Here is a 21,411-nt window from a genome sequence, read left to right as displayed (position 1 = left end):
TCTTGTTATATTTAACCCGTAAAATACGCGTAATATGAATCAAGGTGTTTTTTAGTTAATATTATTGCTCAATTTTGCTTTTCATAAGAATTTGGAATTGTTTATGTCAGTTTATGAAAGTCATTTTGTTTACGTGTTTGTTTCGATTAAAAATTATTGTTGCTTATGGCAGCCTTGTTTTTAATTTTTTTAAGCGCCACACTAGCACTATATCATTGTTATTCTTAGCTTTGAATTTGATGTTTGAGTCCAGTGACTGAAAGTAATTTAAACATGGTTTCTAACAGCTTCCTACTTTGATTTTTCTAGGTTGATTTTACACCATTCAGTACCTATGGGGGGGTCTACATATTACATCATATCGAATTGCGTTCCATTGATTTACTTCTTATATCATCCAATATAAAGGACTGTACTAGATCTTGAGATGGAATCACAAATTTTCTATTGAAATTGTATAAGAGCCCCTAGCAATAGTTAATGGAATTAGTTTCACTACTGATGATAATTTGATTTACCCTCTTTTCATAGTATTGTTTGTTTGTTTTTGAATTTCGCACAAAGCTACTCGAGGGCTATTTGTGCTAGCCGTCCCTAATTTAGCAGTGTAAGACTAGAGGGAAGGCAGCTAGTCATCACCACCCATCGCCAACTCTTGGGCTACTCTTTTCACCAACGAATAGTGGGATTGACCGTCACATTATAACACCCACACGGCTGAAAGGGCGAGCATGTTTGGCGCGACGGGGATGCGAACCCGCGACCCTCAGGTTACGAGTCGCACGCCTTAACACGCTTGGCCGGGCCCAGAGACATAGTAACCAACAAAATCATAAAACCACAAACAATTTAGTGAACAAACAGCTCAGAAACAAACAGAAGAGTATTTAAAAATAACGGTAACTTCATCCTTACGTCTCGGGTTAAACCAGCAGAACTTTGTAAAATATTGGTATTATTTTCAGAAAAGGTCGTAAACGGCAAGAATGCCCAATCGACGATTTAATGTAAGCTAATCAGACAATCTCTCAAACAAATGTTTTGTTACAATATATAAATCTTTAATTATTTTACTTTTGACTACAAACGTAGCTTTCTTTTAACTGGCAGTTTTAGGTGTTTTTTTTATTATAAAAATAAAATAATTAGACTGACAACTGCTGATACCCTTGATGTTGAAGGAAGGAAATAAACATACTGGAAACACCTTCAAACACTGGCCTTTTATATACGCGTGCTTATTCATTCATAACACTATATATAACACAAATTTTGTTCCTGGATAGTATGTGTTATTTCTTTTGCTTATGTTGTAAAAGTACAGAAAATGGTCATTATTCCCTTCAAACTTTGTTTTTGTGACCTGGATAATGAAATTTAGAAATTAACCTATTTTCTATGTAAAAACGTGCAAATTTGCACACTTTCATTTACATAGGATCTGAATAAAACAACATATGAATCAAGATTTACATGTATTTATATTAACGTTATACAAAAATGAACAAAACTGTTTAGAAGTGAGTAGTTTTTCGAGATTTGTGACTGTAATGTAAATCACTTTCACGTATCAGCCCCCAAATATAGTCTCCCATCATGTTTTCGTTATACGCTCCCAAGTCATAAAAGCAAAGTTTGAAGAGAAAAATAGGTCTTTCCATTTACTTTAGGTATAAGCAATTGAAAATAACACTTTCTGCCCAGGAACAAGAAAAAGTAATTTTTTTACATAGTGTAATAAGCCATCCAAGCAGTGTGCTCTTGCTAGTGGTAGGGCAAATAAAAGTTTGGGTTGTATTTACAGAAATATTGAATATAAAGTCTAGATGTTATAATTTATTTTTATAGATCACTGAGTAGGGCACATTTGGAGTATTGTGTTCAGTTTTGGGCTCCTTATCTTCGGAAAGACGTTGAATCGTTGGAAAGGATTCGGGGCAGGGTTACAGGAATGGTGCTTGGGATGGAGGGGTTGTCATCTCTGAAATTGTTTTCTCTTGAAAGAAGAAAAAGTTAGAGGTGATCTCATTAAGGTATTTAAGATTGTTAAGGGAATTTATACTGTTGATGCATCATCTATCTTCATACCTAATGTGAGAGTGATAGGACTTGGGGACACAAATATAAATTTTGACAAATTAGAAGCCATATTCAACTCAGATAGTTTCATTTCTCTAACAGGATGGATGACTTTTGGAATGAGCTGTCTTCAAACGTTGTGTTTTTTTTTTTTATTTCGCTCAAAGCTACATGAAGGCTATCAGCGCCAGCCGTCCCTAATTTTGCAGTGTAAGACTAGAGGAAAGGCAGCTTGTCATCAGCACTCTGCGCCAACTCTTCGGCTATTCTTTCATCAACGAATAGTGGGATTGACTGTCGCATTATAATGCCCCCACGACTGAAAAAGTGACCATGTTTGGTGCGACGGGGATTCGAACCCGCGACCCTCGGATTACTAGTCGAGAACCTTAACCCATCTGGCCATGCCGAGCCCCAAATGGTGTGAAGGCAGTATATTGAAACAAGTTGAAAAAAATACTTTATATGTATATAAATGATAAGGGTTGGCTTTGAGACTTTTGTTTAATAGGTTTAGTTTAACGTAGAGGATGAAGCAGCCTAAATGGACAAATAGGTCTCCTGTTGCCTCAAAATATTTTTATAATTTTAGATTTAAAAGTTACAATCGTTCAAATATGTGTTTTCTCTAGATTTTGCAGATTTATATGGGATTGCTTAAAAGTTAAAAAATTAATTTTGATGATGTTCGCTTTTAAAATTGACACAAAATGACCCTACATTGTGTAATAGTTTTAGCAATGGTTGGCTTCATTGTTTATAATTTTCAGGCAACGTTACACAAGAGCTGTTTAATAGACTAAGTAGAAGGCATCTAGTTACGTCTCTCCTGTTTGACCCAATAATGGGACTTGCTTGTCACTCTTACAGCGTCGAACCCCAACCTCAAAGTACGGTGGGAACGCGTTTTTGCAGCAATAGGACGCAAACCCTATAACATCAAATTCACAAACCAAGCATGATAACTATTGGGCCACACCCAAAGTCGAAAAAAATGTCAATCTTCAATCAGTAACTACTTGTATCACGAAAAGAGAAAGATGGCAAAAGCATTACTTAAATATCTATTTGTTGAACTCAGATTGTGTCACTAGAATATCTGCTGATACTTCATCTACTCATGCTGCAATTTTATAGGCGTAAGACCTTGCCTAAGTTTTGACCACAAAAGAAAAACCCAATGACATTGTATATATCTGGTGATATCTGGTAACCAAGGCTAGATAACTGTAACTTTCAAAGTGCTAGACGGACATGTCTTATTCTGTGTTACAAAAGTGAATACTATATATTATTATTTCTTCAAGAGCGTATATTGTGATTATCTTCATTGCTTGAAACCAACGTTAAATATTATTCGAGCTTATACAATGAATTCTTTATTGCATTAAAACATTTTCCAGTACGTTTCGGAACACAGCACATATACTACAATTAAAACATTTCTCAGTACGTTTCGGAACACAGCACATATACTACAATTAAAACATTTTCCAGTACGTTTCGGAACACAGCACATATACTACAATTAAAACATTTTCCAGTACGTTTCGGAACACAGCACATATACTACAATTAAAACATTTCTCAGTACGTTTCGGAACACAGCACATATACTACAATTAAAACATTTCTCAGTACGTTTCGGAACACAGCACATATACTACAATTAAAACATTTTCCAGTACGTTTCGGAACACAGCATATACTACAATTAAAACATTTCTCAGTACGTTTCGGAACACAGCACATATACTACAATTAAAACATTTCTCAGTACGTTTCGGAACACAGCACATATACTACAATTAAAACATTTTCCAGTACGTTTCGGAACACAGCACATATACTACAATTAAAACATTTTCCAGTACGTTTCGGAACACAGCACATATACTACAATTAAAACATTTCTCAGTACGTTTCGGAACACAGCACATATACTACAATTAAAACATTTTCCAGTACGTTTCGGAACACAGCACATATACTAAAATTAAAACATTTCTCAGTACGTTTCGGAACACAGCACATATACTACAATTAAAACATTTCTCAGTACGTTTCGGAACACAGCACATATACTACAATTAAAACATTTTCCAGTACGTTTCGGAACACAGCACATATACTACAATTAAAACACGCAAATCGTTCATTCTCAAATGTCATATGCGTTAACACTTTCAATTTTTAAGATAAGTTACATTAACTTAACGAATCACATTCAAGAGCATGAATCTTCCAAATATTTCTGTTAAAAATACTGACACGCAGGAACAAAAAGTTTAAATCTAGAAAAATGATGTTTTATTAATACCCCTTATATGCAATTTTGACGCCACCTTGTTACAAAATTAAGCTTAGTAGATAAGAATGTCTTCATACGCGTGTGTGAGAGAAATTTCATTAGTTTCATAACTAGACTGCTTTATTTATTATACAAAGGGTTTAACCGTGGAGTGTTTATTAAACTGCGAAGTTAAAAGTTAGTTACAAGCACACAGCTCTGATTTTGCTTAGCTATCTTCCAGATGTTAACTGTGGGATATACTCACGTATTTTTGTTACAGGGGTTTATTTATTTATTTTTAAACTTTTGAATTTATTGGAACTAATGTGATTACAAAACATTTACATTAAATAAAACCACTGAAACAAATATTTTTAAACTGTTTAAAATGAAATGAACACATTTGAAATTTAAACTAAAACTTAGTTCCCTAAGATGTAAAACATAATCCAGTTAAAACGATCACGCGAAGGAAAGTGGCAGAGATGTAATATATTGGGTAACCAAAGCTCCGGAAGACAGGTCATAAATAATAACCTAAGGCTTTAATTTCTTGTGACAGCAAAATTCTAGACTGGCTCTTCATTAAAAGAAAGAACTAGAACAACAACAAAAACAAAAAAGAAAAAAATTGTAATATAAAATAAAATTCCGCAAAAAGTTCTCTCGCCTATAGAAACCTGTTGGCCACATAATATTTATTGCCTTCAATAAACATTATTTAATTCTATCAGTCTAAACATTATTAAAAGAAAAACTTAACTTGGAATTAAGTTTATTTTAATTATTAATTCCGGAATTCATTCACTGTCTTGTAAATTTCGAGCGTCTTGGTATTACTATGTTTTATCAAATTTGTTTTATGTCACGGTTCTAAACGCCAAAAGTAGTCGAAGCAACGAAATTATTAGGCCTAATAATGGAGTTAAAGTCAAAATCGCTTGCAGATTTTTTTCCCCTATATTCTTCTTATTTCATCCAATTCCGATTTCACATTAGCGGTGAGTAAAAACTGTGTTTTAAATCTATTTTTTTAGTCAGCCAAATATCAGTGCTCAGAAACTATTAGATGGTTAAAAATATCAGCAGACAGTTGATTCATAATGCGGTTTAATAAAAAGTGCAAAACAGTTAATATTACTAATGTAAAAAAACAACAACACCTGCAGTCTATTGAGATTATAATCACTTAGGCGTATTGATTTATTTTGTTTTTCATGAGCGATCTTTGAAAGACTGATAAAGTTAATTAATTACAGTCGTCTTCCACCAGATGTTGAGCCAATAACAGAAATAAGCTTATTTGTCTGTAAGTCTTCTCCGAAACACAAACAGGTAAAGTTAGGCTTAGTTACAAAGTTAATTAGTGAAAACTTTTAGTAACTGGCATTCTTTTCAAATGCAATTTTAACACGTGGAAAGATTTGAGCATTCGAAACAAATGGACGAAACAACTGTACATTGATTGTTTTAAAGTTAATTACTGTCTCTTTCACTCTCTCTTTTTTGAACGAATGAAATAAATTATAAGACAAGCAACAAAGTATACCAGAATAAATGGAAGTAATCTGTACTTATAGAACATCCAAAATACAAATATATTAGTTTTAGTTACATAAAAATAAATCGACCAGGTAAACTATACGACATTGATTTCCAAATTAAAAAAATAAATATAAGAAAAACGTGTCTCTGTAAGACCACATGTTGATTAACTGTTGGAAATCGCCTGTCAAAGTAACATCAATATTGTGGATTGTGTTTTGTTTTTTTTTAATTAAGCACAAAGACACACAATGAACTACCTGTGCTCTGCCTACCGCGGGTATTGAAATCCTGTTTCTAGCAGTGTGAGCTTGCAGATATGCCGCTGTGCCACTAGGGGGTGACTTGAGATCGTGTCATAGGTCTGAGATGCTTACAACTCAAAACAAGTTAAGATTATTTGGAATTTAAAATGGAACATATTTGAAAGAGACTTGAGGACTCTCTAAATGTACAGTAAACTGGTAGGTTGATATCCAACGGAGCAGACAACTTCACACTTTGAAAACAGTGTAAGTCGTATTAAACTATCCATTCATAAGTGAAATATGTTCAGATTGTGTAACACCTACAATCAACGGTAAACTGGAAAGTATACTGTAGTAGCCAATACGTTTGTAGTGAGAGAATGCATACACACACACCGCCCCTAGTGATTTTTGATGCTGTTTTATAATTTAACATCCCAATATACACTACAAAAAGTACACCATAGTTAGATATTTAATATTCGTTACTTGATACAATATCAAATTATGCCAGCATTCGGCAACACTTTGAAATAATTTGCCGTTGACTGATATTCGCTTGATTTTTGATACGCTTCTGGAAACTTAAGAAAAGAACAAAAATTTCGACTTACCAGATGAGACGATCCTTTTGGACTCAGGCACCATAGCGACGACTGGTGACAAAACCGTTAACCAAACAACAAGCCAAAGCAGTCTAGAAACATCTTGATACCAAGTTCTATGTACAGTTAATTCTTTAGAAACCATACTAAACGTCAAACTGTCCTGGAGCTGCGACTGTCTGACCATTTTCTAAGGCCTGTTGCCTTGATGATGCCGGTTCACCAGAACTAAGCTTATTAAACTAAAACGTATAACATAATTCACAAAACTATGTTACTCTCGGTAACGTATCACAAGACTTCACAAATGTACGTCACGGCTTCACAACATATTTTTCGCTTAGGGGTCCTCTTGATACTAAAAAATTATTACTTAAATTTGGGGGTTGTGTCTTCGTTAAAAGTGTTCTTCATACCGTGGTACTGTACACCATTAAGTCAGTATGAAGTGCTATTTTTTTCACAAAACAGTATTTTTGTCACTCCTTTATTTTACAGTTTCACAAATAAAGCTTAGGCATAGTATATGGTACGAGTTTCTTCAAGACCAAAGTGGTTACTCAGTTTGGGGATAATTCTCAATCTGATATAATGTATCACAATATATGCAATACCTCCGATGGTGTGACAACTTATTGTTTTGATACTACTCTTATTTGTACATGATTTTATTACAATGTAATATTCGTGTTTATTTCACTTGAAACTTCAATTATGTGTTTTTCATCAATTATTTTAAATACATTTTCCGTAAACAGGATTTCATATCATCGACTTCATCCACGTGATGATTTTGCTGTGATGCAGTAATTTCGATGAACATTGTTTAGTTACAATTACCACCTGAAATGAAAAATAAAAAAAAATTACTACACAACTACAGATAAATATCTACCATTATTATTAAAGCAGCGTTAAGTTACTGCAGGTTAAGTTGCCCTCAAGGTGTTTGAATAGCATGGGTTAGGGAGCTCATGTTATAAACACTCATTTTGTTTAAATATTGTTAGTTGTGTTACCGTGGGATATTTCGGTAACTGGGCTCATACTGTTCAAACAGCCAAGATTTGGTTAGGTTATCCACCCATTTTCTTAAAATAGCATTGTTTAGGTTAATGGACACAAACATTTTTTCATGGTGCCAGTTTTGAAAAGTTAACTTTCAATTTGTACATTCAGATATATAATTCATATGTTCTTACAGTCATATTTATGCGCCCAGCTACACACACTCTGCATACCAGCCGGGGCTGAACGTGTGAGACCACGAGCTTCGATTAATGAGATATTCAATTCATCCGGTTATAAATTCAAGTTTTCGACTAAAGCTAATATATTATTTAATTAGGTTGTCGAAAGACATTAAAGTTGTCCGGCTATAAATCCTTGTTCATGACTAAAGCTAATATATTGGTTAATTAGGTTGCTGCAATATATTAGGTTATCCGGCTATAAATCCTTGTTCTCGGCCCTAAGCTAATATATTGGTTAATTAGGTTGCCGCAATATATTTTGGTTATCTGGCTATAAATCCTTGTTCTCGGCTAAAACTAATATATTGGTTAATTAGATTGTTGCAATATATTTAGGTTATCCGGCTATAAATCCTTGTTCTCGGTTAAAACTAATATATTGGTTAGTTAGATTTTTGCTGTACATCCTTGTTCTCGGCTAAAGCTAATATATTGGTTAATTAGATTTTTGCAACATATTTGGGTTATCTGGCTATAAATCCTTGTTTTCGGCTAAAGCTAATATATTGGTTAATTAGGTTGCCGCAATATACTTAGGTTATCCGGCTATAAATCCTTGTTCTCGGCTAAAGCTAATATATTGGTTAATTAGATTGCCGCAATATATTTAGGTTAACCGGCTATAAATCCTTGTTCTCGGCTGAAGCTAATATATTGGTTCATTAGATTGTTGCAATATATTTAGGTTATCCGGCTATAAATCCTTGTTCTCGGCTCAAGCTAATATATTGGTTAATTAGATTGTTGCAATATATTTAGGTTATCCGGCTATAAATCCTTGTTCTCGGCTGAAACTAATATATTGGTTAATTAGATTGTTGCAATATATTTAGGTTATCCGGCTATAAATCCTTGTTCTCGGCTGAAACTAATATATTGGTTAATTAGATTGTTGCAATATATTTAGGTTATCCGGTTATAAATCCTTGTTCTCGGCTGAAACTAATATATTGGTTAATTAGATTGTTGCAATATATTTAGGTTATCCGGCTATAAATCCTTGTTCTCGGCTAAAACTAATATATTGATCATCTGAATGACAGAGTCACAAATTATTCCTCTCTCCCTTCTATCTCTCATGTTCAATGTAATACGAATTTAGAACCTGCATAAAATGCAGCATTCTTCTAGACTTTAAAAGTCTGGCGCAGTACATTTAATCAAAATATATCTTACACGATAAAAAATAGTTCTACAATAAAATACATGTAACTGAAAGAAAACCACGTTATTTTAAATCGTCAACGCACCAATCGAATAAATCCAAAAAGGCCTAATAGTTGTGATAAAATCGCACTATAGGGAAAACCTTTTTTATTTCTGCATTTCTGTTAGTGGATCCAGAATATATTTCAAATTAGAGACACGTAAAACAGCGTTTAAAATCTAATAGTTGAGTGTCACGTATTTTCCACGATACCGTAAGTCATCTCTGTTGGCAGATAAAAGTGTTTAAGATGCTATTTGATATGCAGAATTTTTAAGACATCTAACTGGACTAATTGAATGGATTGTAGAAAACATATCTGCAGTCTAGTATCATATTTATAATATTATTGCGTTTATTGAGAATCTGAAATACAACAAATTAACTTTAAAGGTGTAACATTTGGAATTGATAAAAATGAAAGTTAAAACTGCCCTACAAAATAAAATAATTAATAGGCCCAAATCGAACCACAAATAGTTTCAGTCAGGTATGCGTAACTTTAAAGGTGAATTTTCAACAAATTTAATAATTGCCTTAGAAACTGTACTTTAGTTTTTACTCAAAAACTAAAGTGTTTTAAAATATGAAACAAAATATATGGGTCCTCGAACTCAAGTTCCTGTCGGTCGTTCGGCTGTTTCCGTGACGTTTTACACCGATGACGTAATAGTTGTCAAACACGCTTTGTTTCATGCCTACCATTTTGTTCCTTTCAGTGCTGGTGTTTTATGTAAATCTATCGGTGCTTTTTTCGGATTACATACTTTGTGAGACTATTTTTTGTCTTGATATTGCTACTTTATGTTTGTTTCATGATAACATGGTTTACTGCGTTGCTTATGGTTGTAAAAACGGTTCGACATCGGGCAAAAGCTTCTTTTCGTTTCCGTGCAGGAGAAGGAACCGGCAAGGTGGCGAAAGTGGGTGCGATGGTCAATAGGAAGAACTGGACTCCTTCACACCATGCAAAGCTTTGTCAAGATCACTTTGAATGCTCATGTTTTGTGTCGGATCCCACTGTTTTGGATTCCGTGGGTTTCAAGCCAGATAGGTTGAGAATGAAAAAACCATCGGCAGTAGACAGAATCGTCCCCACCATCTTTCTTCGTGTAGAGCTGAGAACTGATCTCAGCCTGCAGCGTACAGGTTATACCCCTCTGAAGCCATCCCTTGCCATCATGAAAAGAACAAACTTAAAGGTATGTGTGCAGTATAAAGCGATAAACAATAACTAGTGTAATATAATAATTTAAAAAGTACAAGTTTTTGAAGAATGTAACTAGACATACACATTTCACATTCATTAGCGTATTTTGCATTTGTGGCACCTGAAGGTCAGTGAAACCTTGATTTCCTAGTCTAGACAGTGGACAAAGCTATCCCAAATAGAGTATATTCCAAGTTCAAAACTGATAGATCATTCTGTAGATGTTTTTGTATCATTTTTAAATATGGAAAAGTTTGAAGAATTCCATTTTTCAAATTTAACATTTCAAGATAAATTAACTATTTAGACTGCTGCATCTAGTTTGATTTTATAGACAGAATTATGACGTATAATTGAAATTCATTTTGTTACGAGTCATAAATACCCGGTACAATGATTGTGGAAGGGTCAATTATTAGTTACCATAGTCGGCAAAGTATAAACAAATAAAACCCAGTCTGTGATACCAATAATTTATAAACACCAGACAGGTTTCGAGATGCTTAAAATTGCACGTGAAATAATACAGACCATATTTGTTGTCATGACTTAGGCTTACCATTGTTCCACTGGAGGTATGACCGACTCGCAACCGGCCTGGGCGCTATCAGTATCACTTACAGTTCCACTACTCTCGCTCGTGGAACTGCCCTCATCACTAGAACTTGTCAGATCTATATCAAAAGTAACTGTTCCAGGTTCGTTCAGAGTAGGTTCGAATTGATATGGTGCTACTCAGCGCTATTCAGAACACTAAGTCAAAACAGACTCTGCCTCTGTTTCTCAGTATGCACTGGCCATGTTTATTTACATTAAACGCGATGGCGTTGGCGGTTTGTTTGGCAACTATTACGTTACAGTACTTTTCCTAGCGGCAAACGTAAAAACTAAAACGTTGGGATTGCCTCTTGGAAAGAGCTCTTTCTGCACCAAGTTCTATGTTTCATTTATTAGCAATTTTTTTATAAAAAATGTGAACCTGCAAAATTAATCAGTATGAGTAGTTCTTCTGACTGCAAAGTTTTCTTTTTTTCTGTAAAATTCACCTTTAAAAACATAATGTTACGTCTTACTGGTTTACTACCAGGGCGATATACATCTAATGTCTTAACTATTTTGACGTTTTCCACTTGGCACTAATATCATACGACATGAATAACTTATCTTTCAAGGGCATTAACGTCACTCTATCTGATCATTGACTACGAATGTCATGACGTTGACTGTATTATTTTATAACGATCAATCTAGAAAACTAATGATGCGATCAACATCTGTGATACCGTTGTAGTCTGTTCGAATTGGTAGTGTAACAACCACAATTATGCAGTGCATTGAAATTAAAGCAATACTGTAATTATTAGACTATTCTATCCGCTCATCTACAGATCGTGAGACTTAAGTTTAGTAATTGGCATTTTCAAGATATTTTTCCCATGGATACAGCGCTCTGTTTCTCACGACGATACACTGTTCACGAAAGCTGGCATTATCTTATAACTGCAGTTATATTGGAAGGTTACAGCGTGCGTAATGTGATAGGCCACACAGTGATTAACTCGACGGATTACGAGAACTGTTACAAAGTAATTCGTGTTTCAATAAATAAAACTACACTGTCAAGACGCGTTTGTCTAAAATGTGGAAACAGCATGTTATGTTAGTCTAAAGATTGAGACATCGTTAAATCATACCTGGTAACCATTGGTAAGGCCATATCGACAATGTTTACAACAGTGGTTAATGAAAAAATAAAACTTGAATGAGAGATTAAACTTTTTTTGTTTTAACGACACTCTGAGAAGAAAGAAGTAGGGCTATTCAAACTTACTGATAAGTTTAATAATAGCAGTAGATTAATTAGTACTATGTTCAGCTGACATCAGCGTTTCAACACTGATCGCTTAGCCTACAATAATTTATGGCGTTTACCGCTGACACCTACCTCATCAAAGAACACCTGCGCCATTATTCAAGCTGATGGGTTAACTATAGAGAAATGATCTTTTTGAGGTTGACTAGTTTAGAGAAAGGTCTTTTACAAGACAGATATTAATTGTATCGCAAGGCATTTCTGATTGACCAAACAGCACATGAACATCCTGTAATAAATGGTTCCATTGAGAAAAGACATTTGTTTCTCAACGATATACTCTCGTTTTCGATCTTTTCTCTGGAATAAATATTCAGTCCTAATGAAGACGTTTTTACGAGGTAACGTTGATCTGTAATAATCTCTTACGAAATTTAAAACTCCTTTTAAAAAAAATACTTGTTATAATCAATAATGTTATATATGGATAGGCATTCTTGTGTCCAAATAAGTGCGACTATCTACATTGTATAAGACACTAGTCTTGCAAGGTTTAATTTATTCAATATCGCCTTAAATATGAAAATATGGTACGGCAGAAAAAGAATTTAAATCAAAATTGGCAGCCGTACTGGTAGCTACACTAAGTATTTTACAACCAGGTGGCGTATTTTGTTTTACCCACCATCATGCCTCAGGCTGAACAAAAAATAATGAATGATAAGAATTCTACAGCAAATATTCAATGTTATAAGTTTAACTACGAGTTTAAACACCAATTTTCGATTCCATTCCTTCAAGTCGCACGCTGAATCCTTGTCTAGCCTCACCTTATTTTCACACTTAATGTGTTATTGATTATATATTATGGCCCTTTGCCAATACACACCTGATAAGAAAATGACAGAATAGATCATTACTTTACAAAACCAACCAGATTTTTCAAAAATAAGTGGTGATATTTCTTTCTTTGTAAAACAGCGTTAATAGCTTCCTTTATACGAGGCCCGGCATGGACAGGTGGTTAGGGCGCTCGATTCGTAATCTGAAGATCCCAGGTTTGAATCCTCGTTACACCAAAGATGCCCGACCTTTCACCCGTGGGGGGTGTTATAATGTTACGGTCAATCCATCCCACTATTCATTGGTGAAAGAGAATCCCAAGAGTTGGTGTTTGGTGGTGATAACTAGCTGCCTTCCCTCCAGTCTTACACTGCTAAATTAGGGACGGCTAGCGCAGATAGCCCTTGTGTAACTCTGCGCGAAATTCACAAACAACAACCAATCCTTTATACTATCACCATGGGATCTAGATTAACAGATTCTTGTCATCACCCGCATGCAATCAGTACAGCTGTATGAAACATCATTATTTATGCTAACTGTTTAAACTAATACTACGTGATGCTAAACGTTCTTTAATTTAATTAGAAGAAAGGCGTAAAATGTAGTAAATTTGTGCAGAAAAGTTGGCAAAGAATAATAACAGCCCATCCTTACGATCCTTTTCACAACTTAAACTAGAAACAGCTATTATATTTTGCTTTGCCTAAGAAATACTTATTTATCTGTCAAATTTGAAAAACTGCATAAAAATTAATTATGTTTTCCTCTCGAATAAAATTCCCGTACTTCTGGGATGAAGAAAAACAAGAAAGAAGAAACACAATTAAAATTGGAGATATTATATCACGGGTATTTCTTAATGGATTACATACGCTGAAAACACATAATAGATTGTACTACTATAGCTGGAGCTAAACCATCGCTCCTATTAGTAACTCACAACATGTCTGGCATGGGCAAGTGGTTAGGGGTGCAAGGTTGGCACTTTGAGGGTCGCGAATTCGAATCCTCCTCACACCAAAGTTTGTTCGCTATTACAGCCATTAGGACGTTATAATATGGCGGTCACTTTCACTATTCCTTGGTAAAAGAGTAATCCAAGAGTTGGTAGTGGGTGGTGATGATTAGCTGTTTTTTTTCTAGTCTTACACTGCTAAATTAGGGACGGTTACCGCAGATAGCAAACGTGCAACTTTGCGCAAAATTCAGAACAAAAATAGTTCGCAGTTTGTCCTGCATTGCAGGTTTTTTGTGTTTTTTTTTTGGCCGCAAGACACATTATCTTACGTTCCACATAGTCTCAGAGTTAATAATAATGAAAAAAATGAATGAGAAAATCCAATCTCAAATTACCGTGTAAAGAACTGGCCAAATAAAATGAGTGAAAACTGTTATCTTAAAGGTAAAATATATAGGGGACCCCAAGACTATAATTACTAACACTACTTATGATATTTTTTTCACATTTTTCTGTAACTCATGGTATTAGGGACCGTGTAGCCAACAATTTGGCGTAAAACTAGTATAGGTTTATTTACAATTAAATTTGTTTGTTTGAAGTTGGGCATAAAGCTACCCAATGGGCTATCTGTTGTATGCCCACCACGGGTATCGAAACCCAATTTCTAGCAGTGCGAGTCCGCAGGCATACACTGTGCCACTGGGGAGCAAATTTAAAAGGGTTAATAAATATTTTTCTATTACTAAAGTGTAATAAAATTCGCTATATATATACACGTACGTACATACACACACATACAACTATCAAATCCTATAACGGAAATTAACAATAGTGAATAATCTTGTATAACACTGTAACAGCATGTCTAATCGAAGTTGTAACTTTCTTTTTCTTCAGTAGAATGATGCAACCACGTATAATTATTGTTGTATAAACTTGATAAATGATAGCGAATATTTTATTTGTCTGTTTATATGAACGAATTCATGTTTATCTTCTAGCCGTAAAGACCTCGTTTTCTCCAGACAAATAGGGATGTAAACATAATAATAACAACGCCATACGTTGTAATAAAAACATTTTAATTCAGTACATGTCCTTACGATGATATCAGTCAAACACCTTTTCAGCTCTTTAAAAAATTCGCATTTTGAGCCCACAAATTAATCATTCATTGCTGCGATTATTTTAATGCAATTAGATTTTACCAACGAATAGTGGAATTAAATGTTACGTTATAACGACCCTACGGCTGAAAGGTTGAGCATGTTTATGGGGACAGGGATTCGAATCCGAGACTCTCAGATTACAAGTCGAGTGCCTTAACCATCTGGACATGCCGACCCTCAATGCAATATGAGCTCACAAACTACTGAAAGATTTGCACTCTTAATTTGAAATAGATGGGCACCTGAATCACTGATAACAGTTTCAACTTCCTATTTTATTTATCCTAGAATTTGGAAATTGACCTTGATTTTACTTTAAATTCGGATTTCGAAAATGTTTACACAAAAATAAAGAGCTAAAAATAGATACAAGGAAAAAATAATTGAATGATCAGAGAGATTTTGAGAAAATGTTTGAGCCGTGATTAAATGTTATTAACTAATTGTTTAACACTGATAGACTCGATATGTTATTCTCAGACGTTTATAAAAACAAAGAAAATAACACAAACAAAAATTTTACTTCATGCTAAATATTAGCCAGCTTTGAAAGTAATTTTCTAGTCCTTATTTGCTTCTAATTATGCGCAAAGCTACACAGTTTTGTTCTGTACCCAGCATGAGTTTATTACAATAAACCTTCACAAATTTCCCGCTGTACCACTGAAGAAGGAGAGAAACTAAAGTTTACGAAACAACTAATCAAACACTGTTAGTGTGAAAGTAGTCACTATAAGAAAAACCTTACACATTGGATAGGTGAAGTGGAAAAATTGTGTCATTGGTCACTGTTGTTTTGAATTAAGCACAATGCTACACAATGGGCTATCTATGGTCTGCCCACTATGGGTATCGAACCCCGGTTTCTTGCGTTGTAAGTCCGGAGACATACCGCTGAGCCACTGTTCACTGTTATTGCTCTCTTCAGGGTTACTGATGATAAGTGAAATTATTCAAAACGGGATCTTCATGATTTCATAAGAAAACATTGCTAGGTCAAGTTTATGCCAATAGGATTAGTTGATCTCCATAACCTCAACCCCCCCCAAAAAAAAAAAAAACAAAAAAAAACACACACGATATTTTTGTACTGAGACGTTAAATGATTATGCATAACCAAAGGACAATATTTTGATAAAAGGAGCTTTCAATGTTTTTTTTGTTTTTTTTCATAAGAAAGCGGAATAACTGCGCATTACTGTGTTTGGAACAGAAATAAACTTCTAAAATCGCACGCCAAAAGATCAAAAGTAATACCCTCATCTACAAAGGAAAGGTTATGATTACGAAATAGAATCCTGCGACCCAAAAAACTGTTTCGATGGAACTACACATTATAAACATGAAATTTGCAAAGACTCAATCTTCTATTCGCGACCCGCAAATAACAGATGTTTTCACGAGAAAAGTGGTCGAAGGAACTATAATCGTTGTAATACCATTGGAACCACATAAACATGAAACCTCTTGTTGCAAATTCAATGGATATTTGTATCTATAGTCTGCCTTAAAGTGATCTTGGAAGCCCACATCCATTCACAAACAAGCGTGGTTAAGGCACTTGACTCGTAATCTAAGGATCGTAAGTTCGAATCCCCGTCACTCTAAACAGATTAAATTGCTAGTTCCACTATTTCAGTATCCTAAATAAAAACAGTGTATTTTAAAATATAACATTTTTCTTAAGCTTTTGGTCTAGTATGGCCAGGTGGTTAAGGCACTCGACTCGTAATGTGATGGTAGTGGTTCGAATCCCCATCGCATCAAATATGCTCGCTCTTACAGCTGTGTGGGCGTTGTAATGTGATGGTCAATCCCACTATTCGTTGATAAAAGTGTAGCCCAAGAGTTGGCGGTTGGTGGCGATGACTAGCTGCCTTCCCTCTAGTCTTGCACTGCGAAATTAGGGACGGATAGCGCAGATAACCCTTGTGTAGCATTGCGCGAAATTCAAAACAAATCAAACTATGATATAGGGTTAACTTTGTCGTTTCTTAAAAGCGTGTTACAGTGAAAACTGCAGTTTCAACAAATTCTTTTTGTTCTAGTGAGCCAGATGACGACGAAAATAAGTTTCCGCCACCATGGTGTTATATTTAACCGATGAAAACCAAGAAGCCCCCCGCTAGTACAGCGGTATGTCTCCGGATTTACAACGCTAAAATCAGGGGTTCGATTCCCCTCGATGGGCTGAGCAGATAGCCCTTTGTGGCTTTGCTATACGAAAAACGCACACAAACACAAGAAAAACAATCAGGAAAAGAATATTACACTAGATATAGGTAGATAGTTTTTCACTGGTGTTATCTTGTTTAGTTACCAACTTATTATAGGATAAAAATAATTGTTTTTAGTACGTGTAGCTAACCACATGTCTTACCACGTTTTATTTGAACCATTTTCATCCGTAGAATAGAACATTATTATTACGTTATTTTGTAAGTGAACAGAAGCATGCTTCTGTCGTGAAAGACTGCTATAAAGGGTTTAAGTTTGTAAAATATTGGCATACGTTTCGTTAAACTGTAGCTATCTGCTGTGTCTAACGTAGGGAATCGAACCACGGGTATTAGCATTTAAGTCCATCAATTTATCGCTGATCCACAGAGGGAATAAACTGTTTGTGGCAGTCTTAAAACTGTACAGTGTTAACCAGTTTCCTTTCCTTCCTTTTTTTTTTTTTTTTTAACCGCTAGAATTTCTGATGATAAATTATTGTGGCAGAATTCCCTAGTGGATATAACTTAGCACAGTGAAAAAGCACTTTTTTGTCAGTTTTAGAAAACTAATGAATACAGAAAACTTCGCTTTACCGTGTCAAAAAAGAGTCTATAAGCTTCTCTTGAAATGCCTTCAAGATAAAACTTGTATTTGATCTAAGGTCACTTAATGCACCACAGGAGTTCCGTTCAAACCTTCCCTCAACAGTAATTACACCTAGCATGACGTCCAGTCTTACTGATAACGGTAGTCATAGAAACATACAAAATATACAAGTGGTTGTAGACTCTTAGCGTCAAAATGGTGAACTATCAGGTATCAGTTTACAGTGGACGCACGTGAATGTTAATGTACACAAATAAAACTATTTCGTTTTATCATAACTGTGAAAAGGTTGAAAAATTTGTGTTAATAAATTTAATTCTTTTTGTACAACTCGGTGTGGGACCAAAACTCAATAACTAACTGGTGTTACTAAATTGTAGCACAACTACCGAAGTAAAATATCCCACTGAATAAATCCGGTTTAATATATTATTATTTCTAAAAGACATAAACCCTATAACCCGAGGGCTTTCGAAAGCTCTCTCTTTCTACTTCAGGGGTCGCCCCCCAGTGGCTCAGCGGTATGTCTGCGGACTTACAACGCTAAAATTCGGGTTTCGATACCCGTGGTGGGCAGAGCACAAACAGCCCATTGTGTAGCTTTGTGCTTAATTCAAAACAACAACAACTTGAGGGGTAAATTCTGAAGAGGAAAGATGCACATTTCGAAAGTGCTTGGGTTATAGGGTTTACCATTATGTGTAGACTTCTTGAACCTACATGTTTTGTGACATTATCATTTCAAGAGTAATCTTGGATCTATTAGCTAACAAAAGATGAACAATAACTGGTCATTAAGCCTTTTCTTAATATCAGACTAATTGGAAGACTTGGTATAGATAGATATATACTTAAGATGAAGTTCTAAATCTTAATTATTTACAAAAGTAAATAAACTACATCTTATTGAGATTCCAATATCTCTTGACTTTCAACACGTACAATTATTAAAATGTCACAAGAATAGTTGCTTATCTTGGTCATTCAGCAAATATGGTTGCAATAACATTTTAAAGTATAATTGTGTTATAAACCAAAATAAAAATTAACACCAATGAATTATCACAGATCATAAATTCAGTAATCAACAAAATGTCTCAAAAGATTTAATTGATTTTGAGTTTAAAAATTTATTAAAACCAGTGATATGGTTGGAAAATTATCACAGCCGGTGTCAGAAATAAAGCAATCTATTTTTGTTTATTTGTTGTTAAGCACAAGGATACACAACAGAATATGTATACTCTGCCCATTGTGAATATCGAACCTCTATTTTTACCATTACAAATCCTTAGGCTTACTAAAGCAATCTATTGGAAGTTTCTCCCAAATCAGAACAATAACTATTTCCTTAAGACATTGTAGAAATCCTCAAATCTCTTACACAACACAGATTACTCAAAATTAAAAACTAATTGAAATAATGAATGTCCAAAACTAAACTATTTCAACTGGAATCAATAATGAATGTCCAAAACTAAACTATTTCAACTGGAATCAATAATGAATGTCCAAAACTAAACTATTTCAACTCAAATCAATAATGAATGTCCAAAACTAAACTATTTCAACTCAAATCAATAATGAATGTCCAAAACTAAACTATTTCAACTGGAATCAATAATGAATGCTTATTATGAAAAAATAGTTCCAATTTATTATGCCTAAAACAGTGAATCAGTTCAGTTATTTGTAAGAAGTATTAAATGGAAAAATTACTTGTCATTTTATTCAAAAATTTCAATAAATGTCTGAATACTACTTAACATATTGGCCCAGCTAGACTGTTCCATCCTCTAAACTAAGCTAAAAGTATTCAATATTAAAAAAAAAGGCTCACACTCAGCCTTTATCAACCACATAGTTATCAAGCTTTCTCTTAAAGTTACTGCCTATACACTATCTGAAGGTAACCAGTTCCAAAAGCCAACCATCTTGTTAGAAAAATAAACTGTCATAGCTGAAGATGACTCTTAACCTGCCAAAATTTATATTTGTTCCCTTGTCTTACCATTTTCACCATTATGTACAAAAATAAAAAACATGACAGATTGACACTATCATTTCTATTAAAAATCTTCAACACCCAGCCTCTAACACATTTGTCTTAAGAAACAACCCCTCCATACCAGATACCATTCTAATAGTCTTCTTCTGAACCCTTTCCACAATTCTATATCCTTCCTAAGATAACAAGTCCAAGACTGGACACAATGCTCCAAATGTAGCCTAACCAGCAACCTGTAAAAGGACATTATAATCTCTTTAGACTTGTATTCAATATTTCTGTAGATACAACCTAAAATCATATTTCCCATACCACTAGACTGATAAACCACTACACCAAGGCCCATTTTTTCATAACACTGTTAAGGGTATTTATGTGTCACAACTCAAATTATGATAACCTACATGCTTTATGTTGTATATATTATAAGCAAAACCCACGTGTCATTTATTTGCTCAACTCACTAAATGATCCATGCCCTTTTGTAAAGCAGCAGCATCCTATTCACAGCCAACAACATCCAACATCTTGATAACATCAGCAAATTTATGTGCTTTATTAACCAATCCTTGATTTATGTAATTAATTTAAATAAAAATAAGGAATGGTCCTAAGACTGAGTCTGAGGTACCCCACTTGCAACATTAATCCTGTTTTACTGAACTCCATTTATAACCACCCTCCACTTTCTTCCATCAAGCCACTCTTCTACCCAATTAGTTGATTTATCCCCCACATCTGTAGAGATAAGTTTCTTTACAAACCTTTTATATGCCACCTTATCAAATACTATCTTAACATCCAGATACACCAAATCTACAACCTTACTCTCATCTTTATAAGCAATAGCCTTTTAAAAGTATGTCAAAAGATATAAAAGACAAGATTATTTTCTTAATGAAAACATGTTTGCATCCAGTAACATTCTAAACTTTGTGAAATTACTTTGCAAAAGCACTATTTACAAGACTTTTCCAAATGCTTCCCACAACTGATGTAAGACTAATGGGCCTATTATGATTGGGACAATTTTATTACCTCTCTTGAAAAAAGGAGTGACATTAGCTAATTTCCATTCTATTGGAACTTGTCCACTATTCAAAAACTGATGAAAAAAATAATAGCAAGCGATTCAGGTATCCAATTCTTAACCTCCTTTAGGTAAATATTATCTGACCAAGAAGCTTCATCCTTCTAAGCTTCTCAATTATTTTTTTTATTAAACTTAGAATTAATGCAGCTATGTTGCTCAGTCTTGTTTCCATCTGTCAAATGTCCAAGATGAGGAATAATACTTAAATGTTCATTAGTTAAAAACTGGAAAATAAAAATAGGGATTTATTAAGTT

The 21,411-nt window shown here is 34.3% G+C and overlaps 1 protein-coding gene across 3 annotated transcripts in view; it reads right to left on the bottom strand.

Moving 5' to 3' along the window:
- LOC143249675 (semaphorin-2A-like) overlaps positions 1–21,411 on the bottom strand; it is a 328,919-nt gene that overhangs the window by 171,165 nt on the left and 136,343 nt on the right. For all 3 annotated transcript variants that reach the window (XM_076499962.1, XM_076499960.1, XM_076499961.1), the window contains exon 2: positions 6,780–7,613. In XM_076499962.1, coding sequence (XP_076356077.1) covers positions 6,780–6,957 — 178 coding nt within the window. In that variant the 5' untranslated portion in view covers positions 6,958–7,613. The remainder of the gene's footprint in view (positions 1–6,779; positions 7,614–21,411) is intronic.

This window comes from Tachypleus tridentatus, chromosome 4 (genome assembly GCF_004210375.1).
Source record: "Tachypleus tridentatus isolate NWPU-2018 chromosome 4, ASM421037v1, whole genome shotgun sequence".
Classification (NCBI taxonomy): domain Eukaryota; kingdom Metazoa; phylum Arthropoda; class Merostomata; order Xiphosura; family Limulidae; genus Tachypleus; species Tachypleus tridentatus.
The sequence above is the reverse complement of the archived record's forward strand: the minus strand, read 5'-3'. Positions and strand labels throughout refer to the sequence as shown.